At 42.8% G+C, this 19,230-nt stretch overlaps 1 protein-coding gene across 3 annotated transcripts in view; it reads left to right on the top strand.

Annotated features, from left to right (window-relative positions):
• Positions 1-683: 683 nt before the first annotated feature.
• The window catches only part of GSDME (gasdermin E), a 77,345-nt gene continuing 58,798 nt past the window's right edge, over positions 684-19,230 (top strand). For 2 of the 3 annotated variants that reach the window (XM_026507827.4, XM_048212877.2), the window contains exons 1-3: positions 1,096-1,178; positions 11,778-12,007; positions 14,676-14,868. In XM_026507827.4, coding sequence (XP_026363612.2) covers positions 11,797-12,007; positions 14,676-14,868 — 404 coding nt within the window. In that variant the 5' untranslated portion in view covers positions 1,096-1,178; positions 11,778-11,796. Of the gene's footprint in view, positions 754-1,095; positions 1,179-11,777; positions 12,008-14,675; positions 14,869-19,230 lie in introns of those variants that run through there. The other variant, XM_044387187.3, reaches the window with a different exon arrangement.

Genomic DNA, 19,230 nt, shown 5'->3' with positions numbered 1-19,230 from the left:
ATAGTGAACAAAACAGACAAAAGTCCCTCCCCGCATGAAACTGACATTCTAAGGGACAGAAAGTTCATACATGAAATAAGCATGATGTGTACAGTCTCTCAGATGGTGGTCAGTGCAAAGGAGAAAAGTAAAGCAGGAGAGGAACGAGGGAGTGTTCCTGCAAGACTGATGGACTGGCTGTATTTTTAATGTGAGTAGTCAGGAGGGCTTTCCTGAGACAAATACAAGAGTGGGGTAACTGCGAGGGATAGGCTTAGAACCTATGGGGACCCCTGGGAAAGCCCTGCCTCTTTCCCAGCCCTGTGGAAGGCAGCAACAAAACTCAACACTCTTGAAGGCAAGTTCTCCAAGGACAGACATTTTATTTTTTCTTTCATTGTTCTCAGCCGAGCAGAGTACTGCTCAGAACAGATGATCCGTAAATACTGACTGAAGGGGTATAGTGTTTAAATCAGTCAGTCAACAAGCAATTGTTGAGCATCAGCTGCGCTCAGGTTCACTCATTAACTAAGCACCTGGTGAGGGATGCTGGGCGCTGCCCTCGAGGAGCTTGGAATATCGTTGCATGAATTATGAATACTGTCAGGACTAGTGTGAGCACAGTCACGCCACAAATCCGGACACTCCCAGGCCCGGGCATCAGGGGCTCCCACAGGTTAGAGCAGCCTCAGACTTGCCCGGTGGAAGGGCGAAGCTCCGGTGCCAGGCGGCACCCGATTCTTGTTGACGGCCCCGCAGGCTTCGCACCCCACGGTACTGAGGGCGGGAGAGGAGGCCTCGGGGAGGGAGGGCCGAGCATATCGCCGGCATATCCCCGTGCGCCCCAGTCCTTGGATCCCGAAAAGAGTGCGGGCCTTTGGCGGAAGCCGAGCCCCGGGGTGTCAGCGACCCTCGTGGGCGGAGTCACCCGAAGAGAGGGAGCCCGCCGGCTCTGGGCCCTCGGGCGGGTCTCGGGATGCCGGTCGCACCCGCCCCGCCTCGGCAGCGCTCGGCCCGGCGCACCCGGTCCCGTCCCGCCGGAGAGCCGCGGCGCAGGGCGCGGCCGCTGAGCAAAGGTCCCGCCGGCCCGCCCCCTCCCGCCGAGCCCCCGCCCCCGGCCCGCCCCGCGAGCTCATCTGCCCGGGCCGGCGCGGGACGCCGAGTGCGCGGCTGCAGGGACACGGCGGCGGCGCGGGCAGGTGAGTGCGGCGTCGCGGGCTCCGCTGCGGCTCCGGCTCTCGCCTGGGCGGGCGGCCAGCCCCGTGGAGCAGAGTCCGCGGCTTTTCTCTCTCCGGGACGCCCCTTCCCGCCGTTCCCCCCTAAGGGAGACGAGTCGGTCTGCTGCGCCGACCCCTCTCCGGCCCCTTTCCCCCTACCCCTTCCGCAGCCCCTCTTCCCCGCGGCCACTTCCTTCCGCGGCTGTTGCGAGGACCGCCGGTACCTTCTGTCTCCCCGCGTTCACCGCCCCTCCCCACTCCTTCATTCTTTGTCCTCCCGTTCCCCGGGGTGTGCAAAGGCTCTCCCGGCTTGCGGGCGTGCGTGCGGGCAGGAAAGGCCGGAGCCCACAGGAGTTGAGTTTCTGGGCTGGAACGGTTCCCTCAGTCGCCTGAAATTGGGCCCCAAGCCTGCGGAGAAGGCCAAGCCCCCCTGGGTGTCAGCGGCGGGGGGCGGAATGACTTCACAGCCGCTCGCGTGGCTTCCTCAGGCCTCGAGGTGCGGACCCGCGGGAGCCCACTTCGCATCTGCGCGCGGGAGGGGCCGGAGAGGGGCGGCTCCCACAAAGGCGTGTGTTGTAGAATGTTCCAAAATATCACTCATGGAGCGTCTGCTCTGTTCAAAGGAGTGAATAGGATGGGAGGAACGGATGGCTTGGCGTCGTAGCTCTCAAGGGGCAGACAGCGAGCGAGAGCGCAATGAAAGAAGTGCTGTGCGGCCGGAGAAGCAGCTGAGGAAATGGAGAGTCAATTGATCCCTGTTGAGATCACCAACGCACTCTTCCTATAAAGGGGGACAGCTGCGAGAAGTGGAGCCCAGGCAGTTAGATCTGAGAATCAGGGCCCAGGCTCCCAGCTGCTGTCCCATCCTGCTCGGAGATGAAAGCAGGAGGATCACCTGCTCCGAGAAGAAAGTTTTGCATTTTCCAGAAGCGTTTTTCTTTCTGTTCTCTTTGAACCCTCAAGGGGACCAGAGAGTTCTCTGTTCTGGAAACCCTGTCTCTTTCCAAAAGTCTTTGTCGCTTCACGCTCACTCCTTTCTCAAGCTCATGCCTGTTTTGTGACCATTTTTTTTTTTTTAAATTTCATATACTGATTTTTATTTTAGAAAGAAGCAGTGGAGTACCTTGTCTTTAATTTGTCTTATAAAAATGAGCTCAGGCACTGGGGCTGTGAGCATGGAAGATACAAAAGGATGACACCTGTTTTAATTGACTAAACTTCAGATTATTTAGAAAACTAAAAATAGTTCAAAATGTGCTGAAGCTGTTAACTATGAGGCAAGTACAGTTATGCCTCATTTCCCTGCATAGTGAGGAAATGTGCTCCATAACTGTGTTCCAGAACTGTGATTTTCACTTCCACTATAACTGAAGTCCACCCTTTCGAGCACACTTTCTTATTTTATAGAATGAATGCTATGTAGCCAAATTTTAAAAAGCTGACTGAGGAATCCACAAAGCAGGGTGGCCAAGGGCTCGGGCTTCGGAGGCAGGTGGACCTCCTTTGGAACCTTTGCTTTGCTCTAATTCTCTGTGACATTCAGTGCCCTCCAGAGACCTCCAGGAATGCACATAGAGTTGGAAAAGTTGTGTTTGTTGCTTCTTGTAGCGAGAGAGGTCTCACACCATGCGGTGTCTCAGTAAGTGGGTGTTAGGAGCGATAGCATTTGGGCTTGTAGGTGGTTGTGGGGAGAGGTAAGGAAACAGGACTTTGCTCTGGATTGGATGCTGTCAGGAAGGGGGAGAATTCTATTGGGTATCTTGACAAGGCTGCAGTGAGGCTAAAGCTATGGCTGGCCAAGAAGCAGCAGTCACTAGCCGGGACTGGTGGGGGGGGGCTTGTTTGGTCATTTTTGTGGTTTGGACAATGTTCATATTTTGTCTGAGGTCAGACGAGATTGAGGGGTCTTGTTTTTGTCTTGATTTATCACGACCACAGAGTGGCCTTGCCTGATGTTGCTGTTCTGAGACCTTGTTCGTGTTCAACAGGAGAGTGCTGGGCCATTGCCTAACAACACCGGGGTCAGCTGATTGTACTAGGCCGGCTCACAGGTGTCGGGGGCTGTTTTTGTTTTGTTTTCTCTCGTGATTTGGGCAAGTTACTTCTTCAAACTTCCACATCCCTAAAATGCCTACTCAGGGTTGTTGTGCAGATTAAATGAGGAAATGCGTGGCAGGAATTTAGCCCAGTGCCTGGCACAACACACGTACCCACCATACAGTCGTTTCTCTTTCGTGTATTTTGATGTTGAGGTTTCTTGCCCAAAACTATTCATATCCTTACCTCATTGCCTTTGACTTTCTGAGTTCTAATGGCTTCGAGCTGGGAAACCACATATGTAGGTGAGTTAACATCCAGTATAATATTAGTTTCAGGTGTACAATTTAGTGATTCAACACGTGCATACAACAGCTGGGGCTCCTCACAGCACGTGTGCTCCTTAATCCCCACACCTATTTAGCGCCACCGAGCTAATGGAATTTTAAGGCCCTGTTGTGAGAGTGGCGATCTGTGGTACAGCTGTGAAATGCAATGGATTTTTAGGCCCTGAGCAATTTGAGCTAGATCTCTCATGAGGCCATTTGTCTACTTCCAGATTGGAACACACTGGAAATTTGAATCTGACATCTGACTTACAGTTGATTGAAACTTTCTTGTGCTTGCCTGTGTCAGGCAACCTGGGTTCTAGAGCCTTCAGTTGGCTCCGGGTGTATTTAATCTTTCCTGGCTAGACAGTTAATTTAGATGTTTAGGAGAATGGTGTGGCAACTTACTGTCTTCCAGTGCCACATGGTAAACTGTTGTATTAGATTTCTAGCCTGTATTTTAGCTGATCTCTCTATTATATCAAAAGCTTCTAGGAATAAAGAAAAAAACCAGTAGAAAATGGACCACGGACACAGTTAAGAAAAATCTTTAAACAAAAGATGCTTGATTTATGTTAAAATAACATACCCTAAAACTATGCCGAGATACTGTTTCTCACCTACGAGACTGACAAAAATACAAAAGTTTGATAACAGACTCTGTTGCTGAGATTTTTCATACTTTATTGGTGAGACTGCAAAATGGTACAACCCCTGAAGTTATAGATGTATTTACCTATTGGTCTAGCAATCTCTCCCTTTTTTTTTTTTTTAAGAACTTTTTTTTTTTTACGATTTTATTTATTTGCACCTGCAGGAGAGAGAGGGAGAGAGAGAGAGGAACAAGCAGTGGGGAGGGGCAGAGGGAGAGAAAGAGAAGTAGACTCCCTGCTGAGCAGGAAGCCTGACGCACGACTTGATCTCAGGACCCAGAGATCAAGGCAGCCGATTAACCGACTGAACCATGGAGGCACTCCTAGCTCTCTTGTAGGAAACTTCCCTCGGGTTCTCTTGTCCATGTATGAAGAAGACATATGTTCAAGAGTATTCAGTGTGGCATTTTTATAATAAAAAGTAGAAATAACCTACGAAGTTGGCAATCCAGGCCAAACAGTGGTACAGCCACATGGTGGAGTATTATGCAGCTGCAATGATGAAGGTACTAACATGGAAAGATCTGGGATATATTGTAACATGCAGAATAGTGTGCTCTCCCAGTACACTTTCAGCAGGTACTGTCTTTCTCCCACCAATCTGCTTCCTCCTGAGTTCCCATTCTTGGTCACTGGTGTCTCTATCTCATCAGCCAGCCCACACCTGAGATACCTGGAGGCCATCATAGGGAGTCGCTTTCAACACCACCCTCACATCCAACCAGAGTTCTGGGGAACCACCAAAACATCTTTTCTATCCTTATGCCTGTGACATAGTTCAGTATAACCATTTGTTGTCCATCTCTCATCTTGTTCCCTTCCAGCTGGTTTCTGTTTTGCTTCCAGAATATCTTGCTAAGTGACCAGTTTGATTGCATCACTCCCTAACAACCCCTCCCTCTGATGGCTCCTGCTGCCCTGGCCCCCAGCAGGGGAGGCACAGCTTGCACAGCCTGGCCCGAGGCTTCCTCACCCCTGTCCTTTGCCCTTCCCCACTCTAGAACCACAGCAGGAACCAGTGTTAGAGCTTGAAAAGCAAGGAAGTGGCAATGGGCATATTAACACAAAATGATGTCACGAGCTTGCCAGTCACAAATATTGCCATGCACAATCTTCCCCACCCTTCTATCACCTCCTGCATATGCTGGGCTTTTATAATTGCTGCTCTTCTGCTAGACCCCCCCCCCAATACTCCTCTGCCTGCTTACTTCTGCTTAGCCCACAAAATGCAGCTTGGACACTGCCTACTTTAGGAAGCCTTCTCTGACCCTATGCTTCTCTACAGTTGGATTTAGATGCCCTTTTCTTAGTTCATTTCTTGTAATAATTTGTGTCGATATCTTGTATAAAACCTAATTGTTTATTTCTCTATCTGGCCATCCAACTAGTAGCTCATTGAGAGAGACTACTTTATATATTTACTGAAGTATAGCTGACACACAATGTTTTTTGTTTTTAATTTTTATTAAAATTTTAGTTAACATACAGTACTATATTGATTTCAGAGTAGAATTCAGTGATTCATCACTCACAGCACCCAGTGCTCATCGCAACCAGTGTCCTCTTAAATACCCATCACCCATCTAGCCTATCCCCCACCCACCTCCCTCAGTCAACCCTCAGTTTGTTCTGTCTTAAAGAGTCTCTTATGGTTTGTTCCCCTCTCTCATCTCCCCCCTTCTCATATATTCATCTGTTTTGTTTCTTTTTTTTTTCCATCTGTTTTGTTTCTTAAATTCCACCTATGAGTGAAATCATATGGTACTTGTCTTTCTCTGACTGACTTATTTTGCTTAACATAATACACTGTAGCTTGATCCGTGTTGCTGCAAATGGCAAGATTTCATTCTTTTTGATGGCTGAGTAATATTCCTGTGTGTGTGTGTGTGTGTGTGTGTGTGTGTGTGTGTGTGTGTACACACCACCTCTTCTTTATCCATTCTTCAGTCAGTGGACATTTGGACTCTTTCCATAGTTTGGCTATCGTTGACAATGCTGCTATAAACACAGGGGTACACGTACCCCTTTGAATCTGTATTTTTGTATCCTTTGGGTAAATACCTAGTAGTGCAATTGCTAAATCATAGGGTAGTTCTATTTTTAACTTTCTGAGGAACCTCCATACTGTTCTCCAGTTTGCATTCCCACCAGTGTAAGAGGGTTCTCCTTTCTCTGTATTCTCACCAACACCTGTTGTTTCCTGTGTTGTTAATTTTAGCCATTCTGACAGGTGTGAGGTGGTATCTCATCCTGGTTTTGATTTCTGTCTCCCGGATGATGAGTGATGTTGAGCTTCTTTCTTATGTGTCAGCCATTTGGATGTCTTCTTTGGAAAAGTGTCTATTCATGTCTTCTGCCCATTTCTTAACTGGATGACTTGTTTTTTGGGGTGTTGAATTTAATAAGTTCTTTATAGATTTTGGATGCTAACCCTTTATCAGATATGTTGTTTGCAAATATCTTCTCCCATTCCGTACGCTGCCTTTTAGTTTTGTTGACCGTTTCCTTCACCATGCAGAAGCTTTTTATCTTGATGAAATCCCAATGGTTCATTTTTGCTTTTGTTTCCCTTGCCTTTGAAGATGTGTCCAGTAAGAAGGTGCTGTGGCCTGAGGTCAAAGAGGTTACTGTCTGTGTTCTCCTCTGGGATTTTGATGGTTCCCAGTCTCACATTTAGGTCTTTCATCCATTTTGGATTTGTTTTTGTGTATGGTGTAAGGAAGTAGTCCAGTTTCATTATTCTAAATGTTGCTGTCTGGTTTTCCAGACAGCAGTTGTTGTCTGTTCCCAACATCAGTTGTTGAAGAGACTGTCTTTTATCCACTGGATATTCTTTACTGGTTTGTTGATTAGTTGACCATATAGTTGTGGGTCCCTTTTTGGGTTTTCTGTTCTGTTCCATTGATCTGTGTGTCTATTTTTGAGTTGACACACAATGTTACATTAGCTTCAGCTGCATAGCATAGTGACTTGGCAACTCTGTACCTAATGCTTTACCACAAGTGTAGCTACCATCTGTCACCATACAAGGCTATTACAATATCATTGATTATATTCTCTATGCTGTACCTTTCACCCTTGTGACTTATTCCATAACTGGAAGCTTGCACCATCTACTCCCCTTCACTCATCCCCCTACCCCACTCTGGCAACCATCAGTTTGTTCTCTGTATGTATTTATTTCTGCTTTTGTTTGTTCATTTGTGTCTTTTTCAATTCCATATATTAGTGAAATCATATGATATTTGTGTTTACCTGACTTCACTTAGCATAATACCCTCTAGGTCCATCCATGTTGTTGCGAATGACAAGATTTCATTCTTTTTTATGGCTGAGTTATATTCCATTGCATATATATATGCCACTTTATCTGTTCGTCTGTCGGTGGATACCTGGGTTGCGTCATGTCTTGGCTGTTGTAAATAATGCTGCAATAAACATAAGGGTGCATATATCTTTCCAAATTAGTGTTTTGTTTTCTTTGGGAAATATCCAGTAGTGGGTTAACTGGATTGTTTGGTATTTCTCTTTTTGGTTTTTTGACTGTTTTCCAAAGGCTATGCCAATTTGCATTCCCACCAACAGTGCATGGGGGGTTCCTTTTTCTCCACATCCTCATCAACGCTTGTTATTTTTTGTCTTTTGGTTCTAGCCATTCTGACTGGGGTGAGGTGATATCTCATAGTTTTGATTTGCATTTTCCTAATGATGTTGAGCATCTTTTCATGTGTGTTGGCAATCTGTATAGAGATGACTTTTTGTATCAGTACCCTAAGTGCTTAAATACAGTACCTGTACATAGTAGGTACTTAAGGATAATTAATGATTCAGTAAATGTTTTGACGAATGAATGAGTGCTCCATCACATGCAAAAAACTTAATATAGTGAGAGATGCATTAGAGATGAGAGTTTGAGCATATGTAGTTTTCCTTCTTTACAGTTCACTGTTGATCAGAAAGGAGCTTTCTAGGGGTGCCTGTGTGGCTCAATTAAGCGTCTGACACTTGGTTTCGGCTCAGGTCATGATCTCAAGGTCTGGGGATTGAGCCCTGTGTGGGGCGCTGTCCTTGGTGTGCAGTCGGCTTCAGATTCTCTCTCCCTTTCTCTACCTGTCTGCCCCTCCCTCCGCTCACACACAACGAGCGCTCTCTCTGAAATAAGAAAGGAACTTTTTATGTTTTAGAATCCCTTCTTTAAATGTTTATTCTTATTGTTAATATACAAGAATAGGGTTAGGTAGCCACCCAGTAATCTAAGAAAATGCACTCTGGAGAAGAACTAGTGAGAGGTAAGACGGACATTTTCTGATATCCTAGAGGAGGTACATGTTAAAGAAAGTGAGTTGTGCCGGTTGGCCATTTCTGTCTTCTTTGGAGAGATGTCTGTTCATATGCCCATTTCTTGATTGGATTATTTGTTTTTTGGGTGTTGAGTTTGATAAGTTCTTTATAGATTCTCGATACCAGCCCTTTATCTGATAAGACATTTGTAAATATCTTCTCCCATTAAGTAAGTTGTCTTTTGGTTTTGTGACTGTTTCCTTTGCTGTGCAAAAGCTTTTTATCTTGATGGAATTCCAATAGTTCATTTTTCTTTTGTTTCCCTTGTGTTTGTGTCTAGCAAGAAGTTGCTATGGCCGAGGCCAAAGAGGTTGCTGACAGTGTTCTCTAGGATTTTGATGAATTCCTGTCTTACATTTAGGTCTTGTATCCATTTTGAGTCTATTTTTGTGTACGGTGTAAGGAAATGGTCCAGTTTCATTCTTCTGCACGTGGCTGTCCCATTTTCCCAACACCATTTGTTGAAGAGACTTTTTTTCCATTGGCTGTTCTTTCCTGGTTTGTTGAAGATTAGTTGACCATAGAGATGAGGGTCCATTTTTGGGTTCTCTATTTTGTTCCATTGATCTGTGTGTCTGTTTTTGTGCCATTACCATATTGTCTTGATGATTACAGCTTGGTAATAGAGCTTGAAGTCAGGCATTTTGATGCCATCAGCTTTGGTTTTCTTTTTCAATATTCCTTTGGCTATTTGGGGTCTTTTCTGGTTCCATACAAATTTTAGAATTATTTGTTCCAGCTCTGTGAAAAATGTTGGTGATATTTTGATAGGGATTGCCTTGAGTGTGTAGATTACTCTGGGTAGCATAGATTTTTAACAATATTCTTAAAATGCTTAACATCACTCAGCATCAGGGAAATACAAATCAAAACCACAATGAGATATCACTTCACACTACTCAGAATGGCTAGAATTAATAAATCAGGAAACAACAGATGTTGGCAAGGATGCAGAGAAAGGGGAACCCTCTTACACCGCTGGTGGGAATGCAAGCTGGTGCAACCACTCTGGAAAACAGTATGGAGGTTCCTCAAAAAGTTAAAAATAGAGCTACCCTACGACCCAACAATTGCACTACTAGGCATTTACCCAAAGGATACAGTGATCTGAAGGGGGACAACTATGGAAAGAGCCCGGGTGTCCTTCAACAGATGAATGGATAAAGAAGATGTGGTATATATACATAATGGAATATTACTCAGCCATCGAAAAAATGACATGGATAGAACTTGAGGGTATTATGCTAAATGAAATAAGTCAGAGAAAGATAATTATGATGATTTCACTCATATATGGAGTTTAAGAAACAAAACAGAGGATCATAGTGAAAGGGAGGGAAAAATAAGACAAAATCAGAGAGGGAGACAAACCGTAAGAAACTCTTAACTATAGGAAACAAACTGAGTGTTGCTGGAGGGAAGGTGGGTGGAGGGATGGGGTAACTGGGTGATGGGCTTTAAGGAGTGCACGTGATATAATGAGCACTGGGTGTGATATAAGACTGATGAATCACCGACCTCGACCTCTACCTCTGAAACCAGTAATATACTATATGTTAACTAATTGAATTTAAATAAATATATAACATTTAAAAACAAAGAATAAATAAAAAAACAAAATCAAACAAAAAATAAAGCAAGTGGGTTGAACTAGTTAATGTCTAAGACTACTCCCAGCTCTCAAACTGTATGATTTTATATCTCTGTGACTTCCAGATACCAGGGTACAAATACAAATAAAACACATTTCTAGTCCATTAGATATTTTAAATTTTGACCATGGATAATTTTTAAAAAATCTTATTTCACTTGTGCTTTTTTTTGAGTAATAACTATATGTATGTACTTGTGTGTTTGCACATATGTATATATTCGTGTGTGTGTGTGTGTATAGGCCAGGTACAGTTTATATAGTGTGAATTGTTTATAACCTTTGCTCATATTTCTACAGTATTTTAAAAACAATTTGTAAAAGATTTTTTATATATTAAGTATTCTAGTTCTTCATTATAAATATTATAAGTATTTTCTCAGTTTGCCATTTGTCTTCCTAAAGGCCTTTCTCATCCTACAATTGAACAAATATTTGTATTTTTTTTCTAGTACTTTTATGGTTTGATTTTTTTTTCCTCAAAAAAAACCCTTCTAATCCATTAAGAATTTGCTCTTGTGGGGCGCCTGGGTGGCTCAGTCGTTAAGCGTCTGCCTTTGGCCCAGGGCGTGATTCCAGTGTTCTGGGATCGAGCCCCACATCAGGCTCCTATGCTGGGAGCCTGCTTCTTCCTCTCCCACTCCCCCTGCTTGTGTTCCCTCTCTCGTTGGTTATCTCTCTCTGTGTCAAATAAATAAAATCTTAAAAAAAAATTTTTGCTCTTGTGTACAACATGAGATAGGAATCTGGCTTTCTTTTTTCCAGATGAATATCCAGTTCTTCTAACACCATTTATCAGTCTATACTTCTTCCACCGAATGCAGTATTTTATATCTTCCAATGTGTTTCTTCTTTTCCCCTCCAGCTGAGGAGTGACTGGGTCTTCATTTCTGGATTAAAAAGTAATAGTTTCTTTGCATTTGTGAATAGGGGAAATCATACAGTGTCGAGAAAAAGCATGTTGACCCATTAAAAAAGTGGTTGTATCTTTGTATATTACAAATTAGGGTAATCAGTGTGTCGGTCAACAAATATTGTCAGGTCTCTACCTATTAGATACATGGTACAATTGTATTTCCTGACCATTCCGGCTGGCTGAGGCCATATGACTACTATGACAAATTGCGAGTGGAGATGATATGTGTTAGTTTTGGGCTAGATCATTTAATTGGTGGTGTGAGACTTTCCAGAACTCCTTCATTTTGGTTGGTGGCTGCCCCTTCAATCTGGATCCTTGAATGACTATGATAAGAAAAGCTCTCCTGTCCTTCTTTACCAGACATAGAGTGTGACCAATAAATAAACTTTTCTGGGTATAAGTCACTAATAATTGGAGGCTATTTGTGTCTGAAGCATCACTTAGCCTATCTAGACTGACATACTCTCTTTCAGTATATCCGTTTGATTTCTTTGTCATCAGCTGAACCCACACTAGAGGGTCTTCTAAGGAGAAGGTATTCTTTCATGTATAGTGATTGACAGGAAGGAAAAACAGGCAGTTTTAGAAAAAAATAAATGAAATAATAACTTCTTATTTAATTTGGGGTTACCTGTTTTATTTTTTATTCAGGTAATCTGGAGCTCTCATAATGTTTGCCAAAGCAACAAGGAATTTTCTTAAAGAAGTTGATGCCGGAGGGAACCTGATTGCAGTATCAAACTTGAATGACTCTGATAAGTTACAGCTTCTAAGTCTGGTGACCAAAAAAAAGAGATTCTGGTGCTGGCAGAGACCCAAGTACCAGTTTTTATCTGTCACCCTTGGTGATGTACTCACAGAAGACCAATTTCTGAGTCCAGGTAGGTTTCTTTGGGTATATTCTACAGTTAGTCTCAGAAAAGATGATGATTCATCTTCTAGGTACCTGCTGTCTTGAGTGATTGATTATAAGGGGAGACCTTACAATGAATTCTGTTCCCTTGCGTACTCTCTTAAAGACATACCTTTTTTTTTTTTTTTTTTTTTTTTTTTGTGGGAGCGGGAAGGGGCAGAGAGAGGAAGAGAGAGAATCTCAAGCAGACCCCCTGCTGGGCATGGTGCCTGAGGTGAGGCTCCATCCCATAATCCTGAAACCATGACCTGTGCTGAAATCAAGAGTCAGTTACTTAACCGACGGAGCCACACGGGTGCCCCAAGGCATATCCTTTCTTTAAAGGAACAAAATTCTACAGACCAGACATGAGAAGTTGTAGCTTAATTAAAAAAAATAATATTGCAGTTTTGAGTATAAAAGTAAGACATGCCCATTGTAAGTGTTGGGGCCACTCAGCATAGGTAGCATGGCTCTACCACCCAAATCTGGTTTAGTGATGATGCCACATACCCATCAGGAGGGCTTGAAAAGTCTTATTGCTCACATAAGGAAGCTTTCTGGGGAGAGCAGGGCAGGCTCTCAAGCTGGTCCAAAAATAACTAGGGAAAAGGGGAGATAAATAGAATTTCTGTGTAGCACTTTGTACAAACTGGACTGTTCCTTTTATCAGAAAATGCCATTGTTCTGGCCTAGACCCAGTGGATAGATTGAGTGCTTGCTGTGTGCCAGGCTGCATATTATGTGATTTACATACATCAACTTGTAACAGAATCCATCAGGAAAGTATTCTTTCCAGATTACATGTGAGAAAACTGGGTTCAGGGAGATGAATGTTAGCCAGTTTGTCTAGGTAGGAATATTAAAAGAGTGATTAAAATCTTGAGCTCTTGACAAGTGCTCTATGCTACTCCCGAAAGCATTTCCCAAAGTGTTTGTATTCCACAAGATATAAATAGGAAAAGGCTTTGAATTGAGGGCATTTTCACAGTTGTCTTATTTTTGGTGGTGGTGACAGAAATGATTCTTTGTTTTGTAACTTGCAGAGATGATGATCGATGATTAAGTCTCATTCACCCTTGCTGAGGAATGATTTTCTTGACTGAAGTGAAGGCAATAAGTAGGGCAGTGAGTGGAAGGAAAAAAGCTTTTCAGACTTTAGCAGATTTGAATCCCTTAGAAGTACAAGCAGGAGCCCAGTAGAGCCTTGGGTCAGGGAAATGGAAAAAGCCTAGTGGAAAGTTCCTAAGAGGCTCTACATGTAGCTATGTTAAATGACAGTGAATGACACTATTTTGATGGTGGTTTTTGTTTGGATTAAAAAATGAGAACAGTAGAAATCTGTAAGAGAAGGCTGGCAATTCAGAGATGAGATCACCACTTGTCTATCTTCAGCGTCCAGATAAGAATGGCGGCTCTTGAAGGCAATGTGATAGTCACCTAGAAGTGACCAGATGAGGAACATAGTAATTCCCAGAGGACTCGACTGAAGCTGGGACACCTGGTGGGGGGTGGCATCTTCCTAAGTCTAGGATGCCAGAAAGTAAGGGTAGAGAGGCTGGAGCTTGCGTTTCCCAGGATGGTGTTTGAGAGAGAGAGGGAGGGAGGGAGGGCAGGCATGCCCACTGACTTTATCAGGAGTAGAGATAAGGTATTGTATGATAAGGAATTACATGGCCGGGTAGAGGTCAATGTAAACAGGTGAGCATGGGGTGCCTGGGTGGCTCCGTCAGTGAAGCATCGGACTCTTGATTTCAGGTCAGGATCTCAGGGTGGTGAGATCCAGCCCCACGTCGAGCCCCACATTTGTGCTGGGGGTGGAGCCTGCTTAAGATTCTCTCTCCCTCTGCCTCTCCCTCTGCCCACACTCTCTCTCTTTAAAAAAAAAAAAAAAGTAATAATAAACTGGTCAGTACGGGAAAGGAAATTTTTTCATAGAGATGGTAATGAAGGCCAGGAGAATGTTCTCCAACACTGGCAGGTGGGAAGGGAAGATGGCCAAGCTCCATGTAGCTGACCTGCCAGGAGTAAACAGGCCACTCAAACATGGGTCATGAGCAGAGCTGCTGTTTTCACTCTGCTTAAGTGTCATTCTCATGAAGTCCCTCACAGTCTTCACCCTGCAAAAGCACACATTTAAAATATTCTACTTAAAAAATTTAAAAAAATAAAATATTTTATCTAGATAGTGGTTAAATGGATGCTTGCTTTAAAGTTTATTTACTTATTTACTTTTAAGTGATCTCTACACCCAACGTGGGGCTAAACCTCACGACCCCGGGATCGTGAGTGGCACACTCTTCCGACCGAGCCAGCCCCGGCCCCAGGATGCTTGCTTTAAAGTTATTTGTTAAACTCTTCAGATACTTTTGGTGCACCTGCCTACATATGTGTATACTGGAATTGAAAGACAAAAAAACAAAAGAGCACCCAGTAGAGCCCCCCGGCCACCAGTGCCACCGCGCTCTCAGCGGGTACCTCGGTGTGCTAGCTCCATTCTCTTTTGCACACACACACAGCGTGGCTGCCAGCTTCGCGTTTTGAATGCGAACTTCATGTTTCCCGTGGATTTCCACCGGATTGGGAAGCTAGGTGACCTAAGGCAGATAGCTGGCTATATTACCCTCAGACTCCTTTGCATGTCTCATTCACTCCAGTGGTCGTGGAGTCGGACTTCGTGAAATACGAGAGTAAGTTTCAAAACCACGTGAGCGGGACCATCGAGACGGCACTAGGGAAGGTCAAGCTGAATGTTGGAGGCAAAGGACTTGTGGAAAGTCAATCTTCTTTTGGAAGCCTGAGGAAGCAGGAGCTGGACCTGCAGCAGCTCATCAGAGACTCCGCTGAGAGGTAATGAGAATTCTGTTTGACATTTTGGGTGTTGACCTGTATCCCATTTAAAGGTCATTCAGTCGGAGCTTTGTAAAAAGGGTGACGATGGGAGCTTTGCCCACAATCAAACATGATTGAATGCCTGTCGTGCTGAAACTTTATGAGAGCTCGGCCTGGAATTTCTTGATTCTTCTTAGCTCGAGTGGGGAGACGTGGAAAGCACTTTTTTTTTTGGGGGGGGGGGTTGAGGTGTAACTGATCTATAACGTTGTATTAGTTTCAGGTGCATGACATAATGATAAATATATTTTTTTCTTGTAATGAGAACTCTTAAAATTTATTTTCTTGGCAACTTTCAAACATGCAGTACAGTATTAACTATAGTCAGTGTGCTGTACGTCACAACTTTCATAACTGGAAGTTTATACCTTTTGATCTTTACCCATTTCATGTATCCCCACCCTCCACCTCTGACAACCACTCATCTGGTCTCTGTATCCATGTTTGTTTTGATTCCACATATAAGTGAGATGGGGCTCTTTTTGTCTTTCTCCGTGTGACTTATTGCACTTAGCATAATCCCCTCAAGCTCCATCCCTGTTGTCCCAAAGGGCAAGATTGCCTTCTTTTACGTGGCTGAGTAATATTCCACTGCAGATGTGATAAATTAGGTTCCTGACCCAATTCCAGCAGTGTCGGAGAATTCGACTCAGTGCTGATACTATTTCCCTAAAGTTAGTATCAGATTCACAGGGTAAGGGTTCAGTCCTAAGAAGACTGTCCTCAACCCTTATTCTGTGTCAGATGCCAGCCCCAAGCGCAGGCTGTTCCTTGTGCTTCTGACCACGGGGCCGCAGATTGGAGGTTCCCACGCCCCCCTCCTTGGACTTCAGACGCCCTTCACAGGTCCAGGTTGTTAGCTGTACTTCTGACCAACTGGCGAAAAATCAGCTTCCCATGACTGCCTCCTTGAGTTTAATTTATTTGCTAGAGCAGCTCACGGACTCAGAGACACATTTTACATAGTAGATCGCTTATACTATAAGAGGATATAACTCAGGAACAGCCAGCTGGAGGAGATGCGTGTGGAGCCTCCCTGCTCTCCCCAGGTCGCCACTTTTCCAAATCTTCATGTGTTCACCAATCTGGAAGCTCTCTGAGCCCTGTTTCTCTGGATTTTTATGGAGGCTTTATCACACAGTCATGATTGATTAAATCATCATGCACCATTGGTGACTGAGTCAACCTCCAGCCCCTCTCCCCTCCCTAGAGGTTGGGGTGGAGGTACTGAAAATAAAAATCTTCTAGTGACGAGGTTGGTTCCCTGGACAACCAGCCCCCAACTTTCAGTGAGCTAAGGACCTGCCAAAAGTCACCTCATTAACATAATAAAAGACAACTTTATTGCTCTTATCACAGGAAATTCCAAAGGTTTTAGGAGATCTGTGCCAAGAACTGGGTTGAAGACCAAATTAGACGTTTTTTACTGTAAATCACAATGTAACATATATACACTGTATTTCTTTACCATTCATCCATCCATGGACACTTAGATTATTTCTATATTTTGGCTATTCTAAATAATGTTGCAGCGAACATGAGGTGCAAATTTTTTTTTTTTTAAAGATTTTATTTATTTGACAGAGAGGAGAGACAGCCAGCGAGAGAGGTAACACAAGCAGGGGGAGTGGGAGAGGAAGAAGCAGGCTCCCAGCAGCGGAGCCTGATGTGGGGCTTGATCCCGAACGCCGGGATCACGCCCTGAGCCGAAGGCAGACGCTTAACGACTGCGCCACCCAGGTGCCCCAAGGTGCAAATCTTTTTGAGTATATGTTTAAATACTTTGCATAAATATCCAGAAGTGAAATTTCTGGATCATATGGTAGTTCTATTTTAAATTTGGGGGGAACATTTCTACGTTTTCCATAGTGCTTGTACCAATTTATAATTCCACCAACGGAGCCAAGGGTTCCCATTTTTCTGCATCCCCTCGAACTCTTGTTACTTCTTGTCTTTTGATACTAGCTATTCCAACAGGTTTGGAGGTGACATCTCAGTGTGGTTTTGATTTGCATTTCCTTGATGATGACTGATGTTGAGCATCTTTTCATGTGACTATTGGCTGTCTGTATGTCTTCTTTGGAAAAATGTCTATTCAGATCTGCCCATTTTAAAAATTGGATTTATTTTTTCTATTGAATTGTATGATTCTTTATATATATTATATATTAACTCTATATCAGGTATATGATTTACAAATATTTTTTCTCATTCAGTAGGTTGCCTTTTCATTTTGTTGATGGTTTCCTTTGCTGTGCAGAAGGGTTTTAGTTTGATGTAGTCCCACTCGTTCATTTTTGCCTTTGTTGCTTTTGGTGTCAGATTCAACAAATCATTGCCAAGGCTGATGTCTAAGAACTTACCACCTATGTTTTCTTCTAGGAGTTTTATGGTTTCTGGTGTAACATTTAAGTCTTTAAACCACTTTGAGTTAATTTTTGTGGATGGTATAAAATAGTGGTCCAGTTTCATTCTTTTGCATGTGGCTGTCCAGTTTTTCCAATACCATTTATTGAAGAGATTGTCCTTTCCCCATTTTATATTCTTGGCTCCTTTGTCATTAATTAAATGACCATATGTGCACAGGTTTATTTCTGGACTTTGTATTCTGTTCCATTGACCTATATGTTTTTATGTCTAAATCTTACTGTTTTGATTTGTGTAGTTTTGTAATATTGTTTGAAATAAGAGAGTGTGATGCCTCCAGCTTTGTTCTTTCTCAAGGTTGCTTTGGCTACTCAGGGATTTTTGTGGTTCCATTCAAATTTAGAATTTTTAGTTTTTTCTTTCTGTGAAAAATGCATTGGAATATTTTTTAAAGATTTTATTTATTTTACAGAGAGAGTGACAGAGACAGAGTATGAGTGGGGGGTAGGGGGAGGCAGAGGGAGAGGGAGAAGCAAAGAAGCAGATTCCCTGCTAGCAGGGAGCCCAATGCCAGACTTGATCCCAGGACTCTGGGATCATGACCTGGGCCCAAGGCAGATGCTTAACTAACTGAGCCACCCAGGTGCCCCAATGCCTTCGAATTTTGATGGGAATTACATTCAGTCTGCAGATTGTTTTGGATAGTAGGGACATTTGCTGATATTCTAATCCATGAGCGCAGAATATCTTATTTATTTTTCATTTTATTTTTATCAGGGTCTTAACAGTTTTCAGTGTACAGAATATTCACCTCTTTGATTAAATTTATTCTTAGGTACTTTTTTCTTTTTGATGCAATTATAAATGGAATTTTCTTAATTTCTCTCTTTGAATGTTCATATCAGTGTATAGAAATGCAACAGATTTTTGCATATTGATTTTGTATCCTGGAACTTTACTGAATTTCTTTATTCTAACAGTTTTCTGGTGGAGTTTTTAGGATATTCTATATGTAATGTCATGTCATACTCAAATAGTGGTAGTTTTACTTCTTCCTTTCATGTGTGGTTGGATTTTATTTCTTTTTCTTGCCTAATCACTCTGGCTAGGATTTCCAATACTATGTTGAATAAAGCAGAGTGAGTGAGCATCCTTGTCTTGTTCCTAATCTTAGAGATAAAAATTTTGGATATTCACTGTTGAGTATGTTGTTAGCTACGAGCTTATCATATATGGCCTTAACTATATTGAGGTATGTTCCCTCTCTATGTACTTTGCTGAGAGATTTTATCATGATGGGATGTTGAATTTTATAAACAATGCTTTTTCTGCATCTATTGAGATGATCATAAGATTGTTATCTTTCATCTTGTTAAGGTGGTGTATCACACTGATTCATGGATATTGAACTATTCTTGCATCCCTGGAATAAATCCCACTTGATCATTATGTATGATCCTTTTAATGTAGTGTTTTCATCAGTTTGCTAATATTGTGTTGAGGATTGCATCTATGTCCATCATGGATATTGGCCTGTAATTTTCTTTCTTTTTTTTAAATTGAGGTATAATTGACATGCAACATAATTTTAGTTTCGAGTATACAATGTAATGATTTGATATTTGTATATATTGTGAAATGATCACCGCAGTAAGTCTTGTTAACATCTGTTACCCAGCTGGCCTATAATTTTCTTTTCTGTGATGTTATTGTCTAGTTTCAGTATCAGGGTAATGCTGGCATTATAAAATGAGTTTGGAAGTGTTCTCTCCTTTTCTGTTTTTTGGAAGAGTTTGAAAAAGGTTGTGATTCATTAAATATTTGGTAGAATTCACCAGTGAGGTTGTCTGGTCCTGGACTTTTATTTGTTGGGAGATTTCAATTACTAATTCAGTCTCTTTATTAGTAATTGGTCTGTTCAGATTTTTTCCTGATTTAGGTTGTATGCTTCTA

Source organism: Ursus arctos, unplaced genomic scaffold, assembly GCF_023065955.2.
Source record: "Ursus arctos isolate Adak ecotype North America unplaced genomic scaffold, UrsArc2.0 scaffold_3, whole genome shotgun sequence".
Taxonomy (NCBI): domain Eukaryota; kingdom Metazoa; phylum Chordata; class Mammalia; order Carnivora; family Ursidae; genus Ursus; species Ursus arctos.
The sequence above is the reverse complement of the archived record's forward strand: the minus strand, read 5'-3'. Positions and strand labels throughout refer to the sequence as shown.